General features: G+C 44.7%; 2 protein-coding genes across 2 annotated transcripts; both read left to right on the plus strand.

Moving 5' to 3' along the window:
- The first annotated feature begins 2,239 nt into the window (after positions 1 to 2,239).
- On the plus strand, positions 2,240 to 7,585 carry cd93 (CD93 molecule). Its single transcript, XM_040198946.2, has one exon. The coding sequence runs from the start codon at positions 3,367 to 3,369 to the stop codon at positions 4,999 to 5,001; it is 1,635 nt and encodes a 544-aa protein (XP_040054880.2). The 5' UTR covers positions 2,240 to 3,366; the 3' UTR covers positions 5,002 to 7,585.
- Positions 7,586 to 9,644: 2,059 nt separating this feature from the next.
- gnmt (glycine N-methyltransferase) lies at positions 9,645 to 14,323 on the plus strand. The gene is made up of 6 exons (XM_040198974.2): positions 9,645 to 10,030; positions 12,122 to 12,249; positions 12,380 to 12,493; positions 12,953 to 13,095; positions 13,748 to 13,869; positions 13,952 to 14,323. Exons 1-6 carry the CDS (start codon positions 9,822 to 9,824, stop codon positions 14,121 to 14,123), a joined length of 888 nt encoding a protein of 295 aa, XP_040054908.1. The 5' UTR covers positions 9,645 to 9,821; the 3' UTR covers positions 14,124 to 14,323.
- The last annotated feature ends 7,397 nt before the right edge of the window (positions 14,324 to 21,720 follow it).

Genomic DNA, 21,720 nt, shown 5'->3' on the forward strand with positions numbered 1-21,720 from the left:
TGAGTGCAAACATCCTCCCACCTGCAGATTCAAACTTGTGCCCTGAAACCTGAACTGGTCGTTTGAGTTTATTGCGTGTTTATTGCGTGTTTATTGCGTGTTCACAGCGGTTGTCAATGATTGGTTGAGACAGGAAGTTGTCACATGAACGGTGCTGGCTGCTTGGAACTTTGATTAGGGGCCTTTTTCCTGTTAATTAATAAAGTTATCATCAGCCACTACGTTAAGACGCAGCCTCCTCTTTGACTTAGATATTATTGATTTCAAAGAAATAATTAATCCTACCAGATGCGTCCTCAAATTGGTTTTTGTGTCTTCAGAAACCGAAACTGGAGGCAGTAAGAGCTTTTATCATTTACAACTTAGACCTGTTTACTTAAGGCCCAAAGGGATTTTATATGAGCTTTGAACATCCGCTCAGCTTTAAAAGCTGATGACAAAAAGGTTATTATTTTTTAAAAAAATCAAAAATCTATTTGTTGTGCATCTGAATTGGGCTAAATTGAGAAACGGAAGGGAAAATGTTCAGGTGGAGCATCTGAAATCATTGATCCCTGTAGTTAGATTCTGTAAACAAAGACACTCTATCTCAGTATTAAGTTTAATCCATGTGATGAAATCCAGAGAGGTAAATTGCATTACCAGAAAGGCACTGATTTTTGTAACTTAATATTCTCGATGAGGTGGTTAGTTTTGTGGTTAAAAGTTGAGCAACCACAACCACAGAACGCGTCCTGTGTCTTCTACACATAAATGAAGCAGATCGGGGCCTCGACACTATTGAGGAACTGTAAACGTCAGGTGACCTGTAGATAAGCGGCCTGCAGCTGTTAAGTGAGAAACTGTGTGTAGAGAGTCTATACAAGATCATCGGGCATCCAGGAAGGCAGAACTCCTCTCAGCCTCCTCTTATCTCGTTTAGATCAAATGGCTTCATGGTTTAAGCAAACCAATTTGTTGTATTACACATTTAGTAAAATATCATTTTTATATATGCGTTGGTATAGTTTAATGTCTGGCAATGGAGGCAGTTGTAATTTTATGTTTCAGTAAAAAGAAGAAAGAAGTATAAACAATCGCACAGCTGTTGTGTCAGGACCAAGGACAGCGCTGTGTGATGTGAGCGGTGCAGAGGACTGAAAGCACATCCGAGCACCTGTTAACGCCGACGTGTGGTTTGCAGTTGCAGTTGACGTGTGCAACAGATTGGTGTCCCTCCATCTATTGGGAAGCAGTGGTTGTATTTACTTTAAATAGAATACTTGAACGTATGCCTGTACACGACGTTATAGCGACCCAATAGTTGGAATATTTAGGTCTGCATGGCTAGACTCAGACTCATCAGATTAAAAATAGCCTGTTGCAAGAGAAAGTCCTGCAAACTGGACTGGTTTCTAGTGCTGTGCTGATTTCTTAGTAACTGCCTGTGTGAGCTCGGTGGGTGGAGGAGCCTCTTGCTCCATTTCCTGTGATTGTTGTCAGAACACTTCCTGAGTTTAAACAAACAGGAAAGGTTGTCTGGATTCAGATAAACGCCCCTGGCATCTACCACCCAAACGGCTACTTTTCCACGCTTATATGATTATAAACCATTTGTGGCACAATATATAATACTATGAATAATAATATGAATAAAGTGTAGGTGCAATGTTGCACTTACATTTCAAAGTCGAGAGTCAAAGTGACTAACTGGCTCATAGTCCCTGTAGAGTATTGGAAATAAATTGATAAATTCATATATTTAAATAAATAATAATAAATAAATAAATTCATAAATTAGACCAATTAATAAAATGCATTTAGTGTACATCAGAATATAGTCATTATTCTGGAACTATGTAATCAATAAAGTAATGAGAATATTATAAAACCACTGTAATTTTGAAACTGTAATCAATAGAATAACACAATGCACAACTATGATTATATTCAATATAATGTGATCAACCGAAATGCATGGATGTAATACTTTATGCACCACAACTGGTATTGAACTCACCACTGGTCACTGACTTTGACACCTTTACTGATCTGTATAATGACCCGTAGGCACCAATTGTTCTAGAGTTCGCTGGTGGAGGCAACAGACAGTCACTATGGGGGGTCAATGTGCTTCCCCTGGGACCTGTTTTTTAACTCTTCAATCCAAGATGCTTTCTGTCCGTCCGGAGTTTCTCCATTTTTTGAAACACAACACCCCTCCTTATATACAAAAAGGACCGCCCACAAAGGATAAGAGTCAATGATTTTATTGGTTACACCTGAAAAGATAAAACTACAATCAATAAAGATAACGAGACAATTCCGCGGAAATGTTAAGAGGTTGAGTGAACAGATTTTATCTAGAACCCACAACTCAAACAAGATCTTGTAACCGCAAAACTATTGTGCCAACCAAAAAATAAGTAGACCCAAGACTCAAACGCGTACATGTTATTGATATTTCTGTTCGTATTATAAATACGGCTCTATAAATTTCAAAACGTGTACCTTCTGGTTTCTTTGAGAAATATGTCAGCAGATTTAAAGCAGCATTCCAAAAATAACTAGAAAACGCATTTCCTGCAGAAAATGCGTTGGAATGCCGAAAGATTAAAGCTGAAATCAATATCAAAGAATTGCTCAAAATGCAGAAATGAGAAAAGCTGAAATACATTTTTTAAATTGTTGAAAATACGGACATGATACTATTAATCGTAGTAGTAGAAGTGTAGTAAAATTAGTGGTAGTATTAATAGCATCACAAATACTAGAGCCAGAATAAACTGGAGCCAGTGACTATTTATTAAATGCTTAGGCAGCATTTCAACAATAAGTATGTGAGATAACAAGGAGTCGCAGGCCACGCTCAACTAATACACACCCAATGAACTGGCAAAACGGTTACATTTTAAGCACAATTGCGATTCTTGTGGCAGCAGGGTGGCAACGTTTGTGGTTTTATTACATCCAGCAGCTGTTGAGCAGAGCATTGATTTACAATGTCAAAGTCATCTGACACTCTGACCCCTGCATGTTCATGTATTGTGTGACGGCACAATCAAGGAAGTCAGCTCAAACCGCCTGGAGCCTACGCAGGCCGGAGACATCTGGAGAAGCAGTCAAAACACTGGGGAGCCTGCCATTGTTTTTTCTTCCAAAACGGAACTGGTCAGCGGGGCAGAGAAAAAGAACCTATGACTGCCGCTAAACATGGTTTCCGTCTTTAGTTTTCTTCCCAAACAGGATGCAAGAGCATGAACGTTAGTCTACGAACGGCAACACTTCTTTTTGGCTCCGAATGGACAACCACATATTGGTCGCATTTCACACTAAAAGCTCCCGGGCACCTTGTGGATATAAACATATTTATTGATCTTTTTGGAAATGACGTCGTGGCTTTTTCTGCTGCAGCTCATCGTTAGCTTTGAGGGTTTCTTCGGAGCTGAACATGAGACGCTGTGCACCTCCAACGCCTGCTTTACTCTGCATATGGACAAGGTGCGCTTTAATGAGGCCAGTGAATACTGTTCGGACAACGGAGGTTATCTAATGACGGTCAGAAACCAAGAAGAAGAAGGTGTACTGCGCTCGCTTCTCTCACAGATCCAAACACATCCTCTGGACGAAGCACTTTGGATTGGATTAAAGCTGCACAGTGGGAACTGCGTGTTGGCTGACCAGAGTCTCAGGGGGTTTAAATGGGAATCCGGAGACCAAGATTCCAACTATTCCAACTGGGAGAAAGAGCCTCTACCCACATGCACAGAGAGATGTGCAATGATTCATTTCACTAAATCGGGTCAGAGCCAGCTGAAATGGACTGATAAACATTGCAAACAAACTGCTTTTTATGCATGTGCGTTTTATTTTAAAGGGATGTGCAGACCTTTGGCTCTAGTGGGGCCCGGAAAAATCACCTACACGGCGCCCTTCTCAGAAGAGCCACTGAGAAGCGATATGCAACTATTTCCACTCGCAACATATGCTGTTATTTCATGTGACGACAAACCGCCTCACGACCAACCGTCTGTGTGCCTGGCGATGGACAACACCTATCGTTGGCATCGGCCTGGTCCATTTTGCAAAACAGGAAAGCGGTATTGCGAGACAAACAACGGCGGATGTGAACATTTGTGCCGGCAGGATGCAAAAGAAGTTCGATGCTTTTGCAGGGAAGGTTATGACCTAGACGAGGACGGACTGGCTTGCAGGGTGAAAGCCGTGTGCGGCGTGGAAACCTGCGAGCATCAGTGCGTGATCACGGAATCCGGGTATTCCTGCAGATGTCCGGAGGGGTTCGAACTAGAAGTGAACCAGCGTAACTGCTCTGACATCGACGAGTGCAAGTCCCAAGCCTGCGGGGATCGCCTGTGCCTGAATACGCACGGCAGCTACACGTGCGAGTGCCGAGGCGGCTACCGGATGGTCGTGGGTGAATGCGTCGATATCGACGAGTGCACGCACACCGGATGCGAGCACAGCTGCTCGAACAGCGTGGGATCCTTCTCTTGCAACTGCAACGAAGGCTTCAGTTTGTCCGCAGACGGCCACTCGTGCTCCTGCCCGCGGGGCTCCCACGTGGACGCCGACGGATCGACCTGTGCTCCGGACGTGACGGAAACGTCGACGGCTCCGGCCGACGGCCCACCGGATGAGGAAGAGAACTTTACCGAGTCCCTAACCAGGACCACGGTCGAGCTCCAACACCAGTCCCCTCACACTGACGCAACCTTTCTAGACCTGGGGAACGACACGCACGGGGATCCGGGGAGCAACACGTCCTCGGTGGCAGGTTTTGCCAACTCGGTTAACTTCAGGGTGATCGTCTGCGTCCTCGGTTCGGTAATCCCTCTGCTGCTTTTGGTGGCGGTGACTCTGACTGTCGTACTTTTCCGATGCCGTCGCTCCAAAAAGGAAGCTAAGAAAAGCAGCACCGCGGACGGTTACTGCTGGGTGCCCTCCGGGTTGGACCAGCGCTTAGAGAAACTCTATGACTCCATCTTGACTGATGACCTATGACCTGTCAGTGACGAAGAAGATGATTGTTCCTATTTATGTAATTTATGTTCTTGCAGCCTCCCTGGGTTTTTATAAAGATTGTAAAGTCCCAAAAAAAGTAAAATGGTATATGATCGGCTCTACAATGGGGGTCATTTGTTGTGGAGATCTGACAGTTTGGATTTATGATCCCAGAAAGATTTGATTTGAGTTTAACAAGTTGTCCCAAGTGAACATCTTAATGTTAAGAACAGTCGACTAAGGTTGTATTTTTTCTTGCCATAACCAGACACATTTTCTGCCATTTTACCAATAAACTTATTTCAGTAGTGTTTGCATCAGCTCCAGGCCGACATTACTATCACTCTACGGCACAATTCAGATGAGATTTTGCAGTATGTTCACATTTAACCACACGTCACTCCCCCCACGTTCTTTACTGAAAGGAGTTTTCACATCTGATGCTGGTGTAAACATAATGATAAACAGTATCAAACCAATACTGTAAGTAATATGATTTGGAAAAAAAAACTGAATAAATAATTTGCTCTAATACTGTATATCAAAAGGTTTTTGTTGCTGTTGCATTGTGAGGATACTTGCTTTCACCAACCATGGACAAACCCGGCAGTCCATATTTATCCCATTTCCTTCCTGTCTTTAACTGTGTCATTGTTCTGTTGGGCGTAGCCCCCAACTCTCTATGTACTCTATGTACACTTTATTCAGCCAACATTGTAAGACGACCCGCACAGACAACATCATGGCCTGCTTGCAAATGACTACAATTGTGCCAGAGAAGGTAACGGCAATGGCTATTTTGATGTCAGTGTTTTTTTGCTATTCTATGAAGACAGGATTTGGTGTAAAGCTGACGGGGGCTTGCAGGCCTGTTTGTACTGGCAGCGACTGCATAACGGTAAACCAGGACAGGGTGGATTTTCCATCAGCCGAGGAAGCATGCCGTCACAGCAACGGAGAACTAGTGACTTATCAGTCCCAGACAGATAAGAGCACACTTGACATTTTGAGTCAACAATTGCACGGGAGCTTCTGGATCGGACTGCATTTGCCGGGCGTCTCCTGCAGCAACCTCTCGGCCCCACTGAGAGGCTACGAGTGGACGTCTGGTAGTGTGCACAGAAGCTTCGGCACACACTTCAGCCCCTGGAAAGAAAGCGTCAAAGTCTGCTCCCCGCGCTGTGTGTCGTTTTCCAACGGCCATAAGTGGACAGAGAGGATGTGCTCGGACAGAATAGACGGCTTTCTGTGCAAGACGAAGCACAAAGATGCATGCCAGGCGCAGGAGTTATCCGATCCAAGTGGTATCCGGAGCTCTGAAGACTGCTCAGTTGGACCGTGTGAGCACACGTGCACGGATGTAAAGGGAGGTTATGAATGCTCTTGTTTCAAAGGATATGCACCGGACATCAATCACCCCGAGCAGTGCATACTGCACTGTGCACAACAGAAATGCCCAGCGGTATGTGAAAACGACCAATGCTTCTGTCCCGAGGGCTTCATACGGAGTGGACAATACTGCGAGGACATTGATGAATGTTTGAACGGCTGCGATCAGGACTGCAAAAACACATTTGGAAGTTTTGTGTGCTCCTGCCGAAATGGATTTGTCCTGAAAGATCAAGTCAGATGCATGGAAGCAGAGGGCAGTGAGAATGAGGTCGCCACAACTCCCACCGTCATCGCTTTTGTTAAACCAGCCACCAGTAATCACACAGTGAAGGGCTCCTCGGTGCCTCCTGGCAGCGTTTTCTGGATGTGGATTTTGGTCGTGGTGGCCGTGGCGGTGTCTATATTTGTGATACGGTTTTATGTTGTGAAACGTCAGAAGCGCAGAGAGCAAAACTCCAGTCAGCAATCTACTGTTCCTGTGGACAACAGTGAGTGTTAAATCGAGTCCAGAGCAACAATGTGCACCAAACTCCACTACTGAATCTGGGTAATGCATGAAAGTACTTTAATGATACTAATAAGCATAAATACATGAAATGAAGGGAGCTTTTTATGGCAGTTTGTTCAGAAGTGGATGGACTAGGCAACAGTTTTTTAATCTGCATAATTAAATGCAGATATAAAACTACTTAATTCAAAATGTATAGAATTTTACATTTGATTTTGTTTAAGGAACGTATTTATTCATAAATACAAGTAGCTAAACCATTGCAGCGTTAACATAAAGGATCTTAATTTTGTGGTTTTCCGAGGTGAAGCTGCTTTCAAGGTCGATCGTCGTAATTCTTCTCATTTTCTGAGTTGATCATGACATGTTAAAAAGGTCTTTTAAAATGTAAATCGTTTAAACGCACCTTCAGATTTGAAACTGTTGTCCTGCGTTCTCCTCAAATGTTTACATACGCATTCAACTGTTTGTAAAACGTGAGGGTTGAGTGTCTGGGAAATGATATTTGTATATGAGACACTAGATGGTGACTTTTTGGTTTCATTTTGTGTTACTTACTTACTTAGTACAATGACAAGGACACTGAATTCATTCATAAAAAAAAGTCACAGACCTCACCACTCGTGCTCAGGGTGACACCTACTGTTCTTTTGAAGAAATGCTTATAAACATGTTATATAAGAACATATACTTCTGTCAAGTGAATCTTTGTGTTGTTTGATTGTGGAATTAATGTTCCTCTGTTCAGTTTTACAACATATATTTTGGTTGTTATAGTATGAGTATATCATACTATTTTAAAAACGGAAACATCTCAAAATACAATCAGCCAAAATGTTCTCCTGTAGGCTGATGAGCTGCTACTTTTACAGTCGGCCTTCAACCAGGTCCTAATACCTCAGGGTACATTTTATTTATTTATGTTTTAGTGCAATTGTGCAGCAGTTCCCTGCAGCTGCCACTAGAGGAGCTGTTGACACACATTTAGCTGTTAGCCAAACCCCATTTAAAATGACTCACAGCTGAGAGGCTACTGCCTGTAGCTCCAGAACCATTGGGCTCTGGAACTTATACAACACGTTATGGCACATAAATATAATATAAAATGTCATTAGTGACCTCCCTGTAATGTATGCAAGCAGGAAGGAAAAGTTTGACCATTTTTGAGCGGTGGCTTTATGTCACTGGTTCGGAATGTACTTTCTCATTTCTCCCAGAAAACAGGCAAAGCTGATAAAACTGCCACTAAATAGGAAATGCCAGCATGTAATCAGTGAGAAAACACCAGGGCTGTAAATGAAAAAACATTTAATCTTGTGAAAAAATGATAAGTGGTGACAGAATTGACAATGCACATGTGAAAAAATAACAGCAGACTAAACGCCTAATTACTTAAAACAATGATAACAGCTATAGAAAACTATTCTAAATAAGGTCCGATAGCAGAGTATTAGGGCAGTGAAACATTTTTGTTGAGTTGGCTGTGAACTCCAGCATGTTGACCTAAAATAGAAAGAAAAGTACTGACTGAGTTTAAACTCAAGCGCTTCTTAAGGCCCAGGGTCAGAGGGTCATCAATGAGTCAATGTGCCACGGGTCACATGAATAGTCATTGAATTGCTGTCCTTAGTACATTAGTTGTAAAAGTTTTCAAAGACCAAAATATACTGAAAATATTTTGTGAAATCATCACATCATGAGGTTTACCTCAATAATGACATGTATAATGATATTGGCCCTTTTCTCCTCCAGTCCTCAGTCCTCTGCACTTCAGATGCAGGCTCAGTTTCCGGTCAGGTGATTAAATTGGCCAAAATGAAGACAAACAAAGACTAAAAATTGCAATGTCAGCTACGGTGCTGTGTCATCGTGCATACTCATGATTCATTCATGATTTTAAAAATGATGGCGTGACACAGCATTCTATTTGTCATCCACACCCTCAAAGGATACAAAGCTCGATTGCATAACTATTTCTTTTTATGAGTCACACATAAACATGTGTCAAACAAAACATGCCTTGAAGGATTAAGTTCCCACTTGAACTGTCCGCCCAGATTATTGTGTCCCCAACTACCATTGGTGGAACTGCAGTTGTAGGTCACTGGGTGACCAAATCCTGGGTGGACAGTTGTGTAGGACTGGGTGGGACAAACCTTACCCGGGTGGCACCGGTTGAGTCTGACACAACCTCACCTCTCCCAGTCAATACATGGTAATTTATGAATTTAGCCAGCCAATCACAATAGGAGGAGTAGCCTTTTTGACAGGGTACAAAAAAAAACACTTAGAAAAATATTTGGTTGTCCAGAGGTAAAGCTGACACACGCTAAAGTAAAAGAGCTATCTTGCTTATTTATTTTGGGTTTTACAACCTTTTTATTTAAGATATCATGTTTAATGTTTTCCAGGAATTTCCCTTTCTCTCTCTCATTTAGATGACTGCTGGCCAAACCAAGTTCATTATACTTCATGCTGCGGCATACTACTGCAAATAAAACATACATTTTTGTTATAATTTGTAAAACTCTTACCCAACCTACATCCTGTATTTCATACCTGTGTCCAGGCTGTATGACGAAATATCAGATGATGAACTTTGAGTGGGAGGAGCTACGTATTTCTCGACGTCAGCGACGTCTTAAAAAAACAAACACGGAAGTGAAGGCCGTCTCTCCGCGGCGTCAGCCAATCAGAAAGAAGGCGTCCGGTCGTAACGCGCTGTCATTGGGTTAATCTTTCCCCCGCCCCCTTTACGGCTCATACAGATAATAACAACCGGAATCCGGGCTAGCATGTGGAGACAGTCCTGTTGGACCATAACTAGCTCGTGTTAACGCACGCGTACGGCAGCTAGTTCCCCGGACACCTCGCTTCTTTGTTGGCGAAGAGAAGAAAGCCCCCCGACCAAGCAGCAGTAATGTCGGCCGACGGCGTGTTCAGGACCCGCTCTCTCGGTGTCGCCGCAGAGGGACTTCCGGACCAGTACGCCGACGGCAAAGCGGCCAAAGTCTGGGAGCTGTACATCGGGGACACTCAGAGTAGGACCCAGGAGTACAAAAGCTGGGTGGTGTCTCTGCTGAAGGAGCACGGAGTGCAGAGAATACTGGACGTTGCCTGCGGAACAGGGTAATGTCTGTTGAGGATGATTCAGCTGTTTGACGGCGGCAGGTGGAGAGGGCTTTAAATCCGAGTCTCGCCAGACTTCATTAGACGTTTGCGCAATTAAACGGAAATCCTTTTATATCATCGAAGACCGCACCTCCTTTGTAAATGTTCTGTATTTGCACAACCCAGTCTTTAATTCGGCGTTAGTTATGTAGCAAGTCTCTGTTTATTCAATATCGTGTTGGTTTTGTTTTAAAAGTAAACACGCTAAATAGCGGTTTAATTTAATTTTTAAATGTAATTTTTAATATAATTAAAAAAATATATATATGTGTGTATATATATATATATGTGTGTATATATATATATATATGTGTATATATATATATATATGTGTATATATATATATATATGTGTATATATATATATATATGTGTATATATATATATGTGTATATATATATATTTGTGTGTATATATATATATACATTTATATATATATATATATATATATATAACAATATAATACTATTTAAATCTGCATTAAACGTTTCATTGACATGATTCACATCTGAACTTAAAGTACTAAACATGTCTAAATCAACTTTCTACATTATCATGTTAGTTTGACTGGAATGTGCAACCCGCAGACTCATCTAACTGGGGACACTGTCCGGATTAGGCCGGCGAGGAGTGAATGAAAGTGCTGAGTGGCACCAGCCGCTGTTTCCTCTGTAGCTGGAAATCCCAGTTTAGTTTGTTAAAAGTGCTTTAATGTTTCAGCTGAGAAATCCTGTGTAGCCTAAACAGAAGCCTCCGGATGTTGTGATGTAAATATGTGTACATTCCCTTCATGATTACACCTGTTACCCACATTCACATTCTAATCAACACGAGGCCCCTGACTGGGAGATGTTTTAGAGGATGTTATCTGCTAAATGTGTGGGAGGTGACAGGTGACGGGTTCAGTGGTTAATAAACTGGTCGTGGTTTGCAGAATGGAGTTTTGACTGGTTCCATTCAGTCTGTTTACCTCTGCTGATAATGTATCTGTGCCCTGGAACAACAGCAAGGCCATTGGCTGAACTCAGCCAGGGGCACAATATTATTTAACCTGGTTATGTTGCCCCTCAGTTCACCTAAAGTGGCATTTGTCTCTGGTAAACGCAGTATTATTGTCATATATTTAGCAATTTAATTGTACAACGCCATTTTTGACAGTCTGCAAAATGGGCAGTATTTTTTTTTTTAATCACCCAAAAGCTGTAATTAGCTTAGTAATAGAGTTTAGTTATCGTAATCATGACCTCCTCCACCCGTGATTGACACCACATTCGCATCCCACAACTACAAGTCGTGAAACTCCCCATCTCACATGCGACCGCCGGGGGTCCGGCGAGGAGACAATCGACACGCACTCTGTAGTACACGCGTGCGTCAGTCGGGGGACGGCAAACACTCTCCGGGTGGAATGAGGTTACAAATGGCCTCCCTATTTTGGGCTGTCTAAATGCGCCTGTGATGCGAAGCTCTCCAGTTGTTGCCCTCAGATTTGGTGGCAATTTAGAGCGAAAGAAGCTGCAGAACGTCGTTAAAGATACACTCAGATCTCACAGATTAATCTTTTGCTTTAGTTCAGAACTTTGTTGAACCAAGCTCCTAAATTCTTTTAAATGTGAAGGTGATTTAACTTGTAAAATGTATTTCTATTTTGCGGTTCCTGTTGACGTTGTTGTTTAAGGTGCATCATCTTTGAGTCTGATGTTTTCTGTAGTTCTGGCGTATTGCACAAAATAAAATATTTGGAAATACTTCAGCATGACAAGTGTCCAAAAAACAAGTCAACAGCCTCGATTCAGACTTTTGTCCGGGGCTCATGTTGTCCTTTCTACTTAACTTAATATCAATAATCTATTTTATTACTGTAAATCATTAAAGTGTCCACGACGTCCCTATCGAACCGCATCGCTTTTTAAAGATGAACTGTTAGTTCTGTACTTGCTGACCGACATTATTGGACCACTTGATCTTAATACACGTTCACAATACATGAGCATTCCAGACAACATCACAGAACTTGTACTCAAAGAACGCGCGTCTCTTTGTCCTGTAGCGTTGACTCCATCATGTTGGTGGAGGAAGGCTTTAAGATGGTGAGCGTGGACGCCAGCGACAAAATGCTCAAGTACGCCCTTAAGTCCAGATGGGAGAGAAGAAAAGAGCCAGCGTTCGACCAGTGGGGTGCGTCCTTCCTCCTCCTCCCCCCCCCGGGGGAAAGTTACAAAACACGCAAACCTTTATTTATCTTTGTAGGATAAACTTCAACAGCGTAACGACGTTCTGTTCCTCTTCTCGTCCCTCCCATCCTCAGTGATCGAAGAGGCCAACTGGTTGACGTTACCGGACGATATTAAGAAGCCCGGCGCCGGCTTTGACGCCGTCATCTGCCTCGGTAACTCATTTGCCCACCTACCGGACTTTAAAGGTAAGCGAGAGGTCGAGGGACGTAAAACTCTTATTACCACTGCAACCTTTTAACATTCACCTTTTTGAAGTATTCAGCCGCTGTTGAGATTTCGGTTTGTTGGCAAAAATAAACAATTCTAAACGGGATCATTTGAACTCAAATGCCGCTTATTAAGCTCCCTCAACCGACTCCCTCGTAAAAGCAAAGTTTGTGAACACGGTGTCGTCTCACCCGATGCAACGAAGCGATGACCTCATTGGTCGCACAGCGTGTACTTGAGATGGAACACAGGGTTTCTAAATGCTGACGGTCTCCAAAGCGATATTTAAATTGTTCACTGAAAACGGCTTGAAAATGTCTTGTTCATTTCGCCCCCCCAAAAAATGTCCAACCGGGTTGAATCATTTTGAGTGCGACTGTCCACAATCTCTTATTCAAACAATATTATTTAAGATCATTTCATGTCGTTGTTCTCAGGGGACCAGAGCGACCAAAAGTTGGCCCTTCAGAATATCGCCAGCATGGTCCGACCAGGTGGGATCCTCATCATCGACCATCGTAACTACGACTTCATCCTGGAGACGGGCCAGGCGCCACAGGGCAAAAACATCTACTACAAGGTACCGAGCGTAACCTTCTCCTTACAGTGGATGTAGACTCGCCTATTTAAATTATATTTATATGAAGTTCAGCATAATACATTTTTGAGACTTTTGATGAAAGTAGTTCTAAGACAACAGAAGGAAATGTGGAGGGACTATAGTAAGGGTTTTATTTAGAAACGTTATGTTTGGTGTGTTTGTACCATTTATTATGTTTAACGTGTATTTTGTAGGTAAAACACACATGTATTCTCTTGGAGTTTAGTGCTATGACATCACATGTCTGGGTTTAAACATCTAAAATTGAATCGAAACAACCAATCCGTCAATTTATTATCTAATCTGGCAAAAGTGGGGAAAAAAGTAAAATGAAGATACGACAGAAGGTGCCAACAGCAATTAAGCATATTTGAATTTTTCCATATTCTTTAATCCGGCCAAAGTAAGAACCAACCAGCTGGGAGGCCTAAACAGGAATACAGAGTCAACAGTCGTGTGCGAGAGCAGAATCCCCTTCTGATACCTCGGTCTGCTCTCACGCTCCGACAACAGCAGGAGCCTCCGTGTTGAGAAGCTCTGAGTAAGTATCTTGATGCAATGAGCCCCACCGTGCTTTTACAAAGGTGTGTGTGTGTGTGTGTGTCTTTGTGTGTGTGTGTCTGTGCTGCAGAGTGACCTGACTCAGGACATCTCCACCTCGGTGCTGTGGGTCAACAACAAGGCCCACATGATCACTCTGGACTACACCATCCACGTGCCGAAGGCCGCCGTCCAGAATCTGCCCGAAGTCAGGTAGCCCAACGCTCGCCGCCACGCCGCCGCGAAGCCGCAGAGAGATTCTAACCCCCTCCCTCCCCCGCTCGCTCCTCCCCAGTAAGTTCCGGTTGTCCTACTACCCTCACTGCCTGGAGAGCTTCAAAGGCCTACTGAGGGGGGCCTTCGGCGGCAAAATGAAGCACAGCGTGTACGGAGACTTCCAGACGTACGTGGCGGGCCAGTCCAAGGCGCCGTGCTACTTCATCCACGTCTGCAAGAAGGACGCCTGAGAGTCGGACCCGGGCCGCCCCGCAGCCCGCCAGACGGCAGCGCTCGCTCTGCTGCTACGGCGAAGTGGTATCGGAAGTATTGTTTAAGAAAAAAATGTTTTATCTTTTGTAAAAAAAATATATATAAATATATATCATTATATAAAAACACACAACAGTTTGAAGTTGTTAAAATTAAAATTAAAAGTGGTTGATTCTGATCGTTCTCGCTAAACTAAAAACCTGCTCAAGGCTCAAATAGTAACGACGCTCGCCTCGTTGGTTCGCGTGCTCGTGTGCTGACCGGCTGCAGGTGATCACGACCAAAAGTCCAACCACGTTAAGCGACTGGTTTGGCCGCAGAATAAAGATGGCCGCAGCGTTGCCTGGTTCGGTGAGCCTGCGGCACAAAGAGGTCAAAGTTCCAAAAGAAGTATTCAGAATGTGTTGGACCAGTGTTCTCCCCGCATGTGGTGCTGCTTTGTGCCGGAAAAGTGAACAAAATGATCCCATGTCACCCCACTGCGAGTCTGCTACTGCATGATGGCAGTTTACATTCATTACTTAACTTTTATCGGACCCCCCCCCCCCACGTCCTTCTTGACGTCACCAGATAGTCAGCTGGAGATTGTGAATCACGTGACACCTTAAAAAGGTCCTTTTATGCACACGCTGAACACTCTGAAGGGCTCTTGGGTCCCCTCAGGCCACAGTGCGGAATGACCTCTGACCTCTGAAAGGTACAAAAATAAACAAACAAATAATCATTTTAAGTAAGACTTGTCATCTTTGAAGGCGTCTCTAGTTTTCCTGACTTTATGGTACAATTAAAAGTGTCTCTTTGAGCCCTAAACGGCTACAACATTCGGGTTAGTGCACTAAGCTGGTCCAACAAATGCATTTAATCAAAAATCAGTCTTAAATAGTTCTCAACCAAAGATTTTTGAAAAGCGTTATTTCCTGCTCAATGTTGGAATGTTTTAAAATGTAAATGTTATACAATCGTGCTGCACAGCGTCTCAAAGAATTGAGCTTACACAAATAATAAGAGGAGCACGATGAAAGAATCATTTATTTTCTGTATAATTCATGTTCAGATACATTTGCTTTGACGCCAAATAGAACACGTGTGTGCGAGTGCTGCTGTTTGCCTAAACCGGAGCGCCGCGGTGTCGCGGCCTGTGCCTCTCGTGGAACCGCCTGCCGGTCTCACAAGGTGGCAACAAAGGGTCCGATGTGCGAGTGGCTCCGACGTCGATGTACAGGTGGTCGTATTTCACAGAAGTCTTATGTGTTGCCAAAAAAATTGCAAAACATTTTGTAATGAATATATTGATGGATTGGAATACTTTTGCATGGAATAAAAGTTTTTGAAGTAAGTAAACCTGCTGATGAAATTCTCATTTTACTGTGATGTAACTAAATGAATTATGCATCATCGGAATCGTGATGATCACGACAACGTTGTAAAGGCAGCTGTTCCAAACTGTAACTTCTAGTCTCGATCATCTCCAGACACTATGTAACCGCCATGTTAATCCGTCTAAATTAGATCCTAACACTGACATGAAGAGACTTCAGCCAGTGTCCTCGGAGTGCAGGACGCCGGTGGGACACAAGAGGCCGCTGTTACATCACACGTATTAAGAAGCAGCCAGAACCCCTCAGATGAGGAGCAAACTCCATTAGTGAACTTCTGTCTTTCTGCACGAGGACACGCTGAAAGCCTCCGGTCAGGTGTTAATGTACATCCTGATCGACCCGACCTTATTTTACGTTGGGTTGTTATGAGAACTTAACCTATAAAGACTGCTGCAACTAATCGGAATCCAAAGAGAGCAGCAGAAAGTCGATTAAAACCAAGCGCTTCTTCCCCGTTTGGCGTCTCGTCAGCCAGCGACCTTTCGGTCTGACCTCTGAGCATAAACCCGCCCGGCGTCCCCGGACCGGAGCGTCTGCAGCTCATCTCGTCTCGTGTCTCGGAGGCATGCGACCGGCCTCTGTGTGGTAGACGGGCCCGTGCGGGAGGGGGAGCCCGATACACAAACCAGATGTGAGAGCCGCGTGCCAGATGTGGCCGCTTTGCTCCAGTTAGGGTAGTCAAAACGGTCAGCCGCGGGCCGGGGGCCTTCACGGGGAGGATTGCTTTCACGGCACGCCATTGGCCAACTCAAACAAAAACACGAGAGAGCCGACTGGAAAAGAAGGAGATGAGTAATTATCATTAATAATGGTTCTGCTGAAGAGCTTTCAGAAGGGGAGGAGATGTTGCATGTGAAGTATGTACGCCGCACGGTGTGTCCTTCTAGGCACTTTAACATTAAATTCATTACACAGATTGTCCGGCCACAGCATTTAAAGACGAGGTGACGACATCCAGAAAGACAGACGGCTGCAGTTTGAACACGGCGTCTCTTCTGAATCCAAGCGGCGCTCTTTCACTTGTTCCCGGAGAACAGGAGAGCGGCCGTTTGTTCGGAGGTAATCTTCTGTGACCGGACCACAGGTCTGGAAAAATTCACGCTTGTTGGCTCCGAGAACACAAGGGCCCGTTGTAACACTCGGGATGCTGGAAACGACACCGGCAGGGGAGACGTTTAAATACCTGCCGCAGGATTTCCTTCATCAGCCGGATTCCGCCTGAAAAAGACCCACCAGTATGAGCGAGATCACCACAGCGAGCCCAGTCAACTGACCAACAACCGGCCGCTAGTTGTCTTGGTTTTACAGGCCTCTCTCACTCAAAATGTAAACTAACGACAAACAATAGATGGAGAAAAATGAGCAAATATGCTAAAGTTTAGTAACTTATCGGCTGTCGCTGTGTGGCATTTTTTTAAATTTTAAAATAAATTGTACATTATAGGAGATTTGTGTTTTCAAAGAAACTCATTAACTCATCAGCCCTTATGCTAAGCTAAGACGTGACAGCGGTGCCGATTAGCGAGCATGCTAATGACCCAAAATGATATTGAAGCCTATCCTTTTGAGTATTACCGTTATTTTACAGTGGAATTCACCAGGCGAGCCTGAGCAGGTGAGACAGACACAAGAGGACGTCTTTGGTGACAAAAGACAAGTAACACGAGCGACAGTGAGAGTGGAAAAAGGTGCTGCAGAAATCCCAAAGTGTTGAAAGAGAGAAGGCTGATGGGGGAGGGGGGGGGGGCAGAGATTATCTTACTGGCTTCAGTTGCTTCCACTGCACGCTGCCAGATGAGTGGGTGGAGGGGAAAGAAGGATCTCTATTTGTCTTCCTGGGAGTTTCCGAGGCGGCTCAGAGCTCGTGTAGGTGAGTGGCTGCAGACCCCTCCGCCCGCCCCCCCCCATCCCCACATCCTCTATCGTCCTCAAGGGTCCTCGCAGGGACAATCAATGTGGGCAGGAGAAAAGGTTTACGTCTTGCTTTAAACTCACTGAACTGCGTTGCGTCCCTGTCACCCCGCTGCACAGGAGAGATTCAGTTTTTATGTGCATCTCCTGTGAATCCATCGCACTAAAAGCCCGGCTCTCATTGTTAAAACCCTCCGTGTGTGTGTGTGTCTGTGTGTGTGTGTGTGTGTGTGTGTGTGTGTGTGTGTGTGTGTGTGTGTGTGTGTGTGTGTGTGTGCGCTCTGAGGTGGAGGATCAGGACTAAGGAGTCTCAGACGTCTCTTTGGCCACCTCCTGACCCCTGGCTGCAAAAGTGGAAAGAAACGGATCATTTGCAGGGTGTGGGGGGGGGGGGGGGGTCTTTGTCGTATCTTCGTCTCGGTGCCTCGCTGCCAGGTTTGCATGGAGTGTTTGTGTGCCGGGACTTCGTTGGGCCGGGTCAAGGGCCCGTGAGGCCTTCTAATAAAAGGAGGAACGTTGGCAGCAGCTCTGGGGAGATATTGAACATCTTGTCACGCAGGGGAACCGCCTCATCCAGACCGGGGCCCGTTCTCTACCCCCGGTGTGTAGCTGGGGGGGGCGGGGCATACGAGAATCAAGAAGCAGCCAACACCCCCCCTGCTGCGCCGAGAAGGCCGTCAGAACAATAAAAGCCGGCAGAGCAGAGGAAGCGTCCCGGCCGGAGGCCCCGCGGGCCGGACAACGCTCGGCCTGTTCAGGGTGAAACAAATAAACGCCTCTCAGTTACACACACACACACACAGACACACACACACGCAGAGGGAAGGAATGAGGAAACAGATATGGAGTGAACAAGGACAAAGCAAATCCAAGCTGTAGTTAATCTACAAGATTTATCTTTTGCTCAGAGCAGTAATGCGTATTAAAGAGCCAAAATGTGACGGTGAGACACTTTGTTCAGGCACCAAAGGATGACTCGCTCCTCCAAGGTCATATATATGTCCTATGAATCGCTTTGTGCACCGGCTAATGTGATCATTATGAATATGAATACTTTCTTATGACACTTTTATGACATACTTGCTGTGACTAATATATGACAATATGACTATTGACAAACTGTACATGTGTGACTTTCTTGCGAAATCAAATGATATGGAATAATATTGTACATATATATATATACATATATAACTTTATTACTTAAGATATGGCTTTAATATGACTTTATTTCAACAAACTGTATTTTTTACCACTAATGCCACACACTTTCACCTTTTTTGGCACAAAATGCATTTACTTTTCTTTATGAATAAATTGTTTAATGACTTACATGATTTATTTTGGCATACTGTGTCCCCATATCACCAATGTATCCTGATAAGTGTGAATTAGTTCCCAGTCATATCTCATATTAAAGCTACTACCAGACTTATTAGTAGCTGTAGTATATCCAGTATAACCTATTTCCTTACAACCAATTAAAATAGATCCTTTTTTACAGTAAACTGTGGCGGTTTTTCTACGCCAAGACCCCAGCCTTGGCATTAATTTGAAATAGAAAAAGTACATGTACCATTTAGTTGTACCAGTGCTTTCACTCCCACTCATGGCCAGGGTTTAAATCAGAGCCATAGAGAAAACACCTCCCACGTACTAATTCACCAGTGAAAAGGCATTTAAAAAGTAATGTTAGTTGATGAAAAGAGGATAGAGATTAAAACCAGCAATAATGTAATTTCCCATTTTCGAAAAGGCAGCGACAAAGGCCGCGCAAAAAGGGGGCTTCGTTAAGACCCTCTGTTCATTTATTACCAGAGCAGTTTGGTTAAAAGCTACTGACAATACCAACAATCCCGATTCATAACTTTTCCTCTGGTAGCGTAACTACGAAGCACCAGATGGAAACATCTGTTCCGCTTAGTGCTCGTCGGGGGGGGGGGGGGGTCCATCAGTCCATCAGGAGAGGCTTTCCACTAAGAATCAAAGAGCACACGTGTTACTGTCTGCAGCCTCCTGCAATACGTGACTCCTAACGTCTTCATGTCCATGTAGGGGGGAGGGGGGGGGGGGGGGGGGGTCCACTACGTGCCATTAAGACCATGTGGCAGCAGTTAAGAGGGTTGACTGTATCTGCACTGGTGTGTAGAAATGGATCTCCGGCCCCCCCAACTCGCTCTCTCTGGACTTACAACAATAGGCGCAGTGTTCTTAGTCTGTTCTCAGTCTGTTCTCAGTCTGTTCTGTTCTCAGTCTGTTCTCGGTCTGTTCTCAGTCTGTTCTCGGTCTGTTCTCGGTCTGTTCTCGCTCTGTTCTTAGTCTGTTCTCAGTCTGTTCTCAGTCTGTTCTCAGTCTGTTCTCAGTCTGTTTTTAGTCTGTTCTTAGTCTGTTCTCAGTCTGTTCTGTTCTCAGTCTGTTCTCGGTCTGTTCTCAGTCTGTTCTCGGTCTGTTCTCGCTCTGTTCTTAGTCTGTTCTCAGTCTGTTCTCAGTCTGTTCTCAGTCTGTTTTTAGTCTGTTCTCAGTCTGTTCTGTTCTCAGTCTGTTCTCAGTCTGTTCTCAGTCTGTTCTCGGTCTGTTCTCGGTCTGTTCTCGCTCTGTTCTTAGTCTGTTCTCAGTCTGTTCTCAGTCTGTTTTTAGTCTGTTCTTAGTCTGTTCTCAGTCTGTTCTGTTCTCAGTCTGTTCTTAGTCTGTTCTCAGTCTGTTCTCAGTCTGTTCTCGGTCTGTTCTAAGTCTGTTCTCAGTCTGTTCTAAGTCTGTTCTCAGTCTGTTCTTAGTCTGTTCTCAGTCTGTTCTTAGTCTGTTCTCAGTCTGTTCTCAGTCTGTTCTTAGTCTGTTCTCAGTCTGTTCTTAGTCTGTTCTCAGTCTGTTCTCAGTCTGTTCTTAGTCTGTTCTCAGTCTGTTCTTAGTCTGTTCTCAGTCTGTTCTTAGTCTGTTCTCAGTCTGTTCTCAGTCTGTTCTTAGTCTGTTCTCAGTCTGTTCTTAGTCTGTTCTCAGTCTGTTCTCAGTCTGTTCTGTTCTCAGTCTGTTCTTAGTCTGTTCTCAGTCTGTTCTCAGTCTGTTCTCGGTCTGTTCTAAGTCTGTTCTAAGTCTGTTCTCAGTCTGTTCTCAGTCTGTTCTCAGTCTGTTCTTAGTCTGTTCTCAGGACCGTCTTTGAAAACCACCGACCTTGCGTGTCTCCTCAGAGGTCACACCTCCCGGCACGTGTCCGCTTTCGAAAACGAACATCCAGACGTTTACTTCGACAAGGCCGCAGGCTTGTTTGGAGGCGGGTGTGCGTGCGGAGGCCGCGCCCTCTCCTCTCCCCGGAGAACTGGAGGCGCATTCTTCGGGCGGCCCGGGGGGGGAAGCACAGGGCCTTCTCAGACGGTCCGACTAGGTCGCTGTTTGACTTGGAGAGCCCGGCTGTTATTTCTGTCTCACCTGTGGCGAGCTGGCGGCGCTTTGTGAACCAAGCGGAGGGCATGAAGGGGGGAGGAGGGTGGGGGGCGGTGTGGGCGGAAGCGACGGAGGAGGAGACCTCATTCACCGAACATTTTTAGAGGCTAAGTGAAGAAAAAAAACAGACCAGGCCGAGTGTGAAGAGTCGTCACTGTCGCGACCCCCGTGACGCCCCGAAGAAGCGTCCCGTCGACGGGCCTTCGGGGTTCCACAGTGTGACCACAGAGCGGTTCATTGAGCTACAGCTGGAGACGTGCCAAGCTACAGTAGAGAGGTTTGGCTGACACACACACACACACACACACACACACACACAGTCGTCCCGTAGAAGTTGTTGTCCACAGGAAACCATGGGCGCTCTTTTTGAAATCAACGACAAAATACGACAACGTGGACGTGCATAAACGAGGAGGAGGCCACGGTGCAACGCGTTGGCTCTCGGTTGTGATCCGGGGAGCTCAGGGAGCTCGATGCACCTCTCTGAAGTTCTGCTCAGGCTGCGCTGGGTTCTCAAAAGCACAATACTGCCGGGACTCTCTGGCTCCTGACATGAAAGACGTTTGCAGCTGAATGACGGCTTTGTGGTAAAAAAAAAAAAAAAAGGGTTTTTTGCGTTATGCGGTATTATAATTCACTATGAAAATGCATAATAAAGGTGGCCGTCATACAAAGGGATTTAGGAATTTACCTGTTTGTAGTTTTTGCACTTCTGCTGAAGTGTAAATCAAACGAGATAGTGAGCTTCAGAGGTGATAGCTGGATAATTGGCAAACGTTTCCCTCTGTTACCAATTAAAGGTTAGTTAAGCTACAAAGGATTCTGCCAGCGTACGGACACAAGAGCATCG

The sequence above is a fragment of the Gasterosteus aculeatus genome, chromosome 15 (genome assembly GCF_964276395.1).
Source record: "Gasterosteus aculeatus chromosome 15, fGasAcu3.hap1.1, whole genome shotgun sequence".
NCBI lineage: Eukaryota > Metazoa > Chordata > Actinopteri > Perciformes > Gasterosteidae > Gasterosteus > Gasterosteus aculeatus.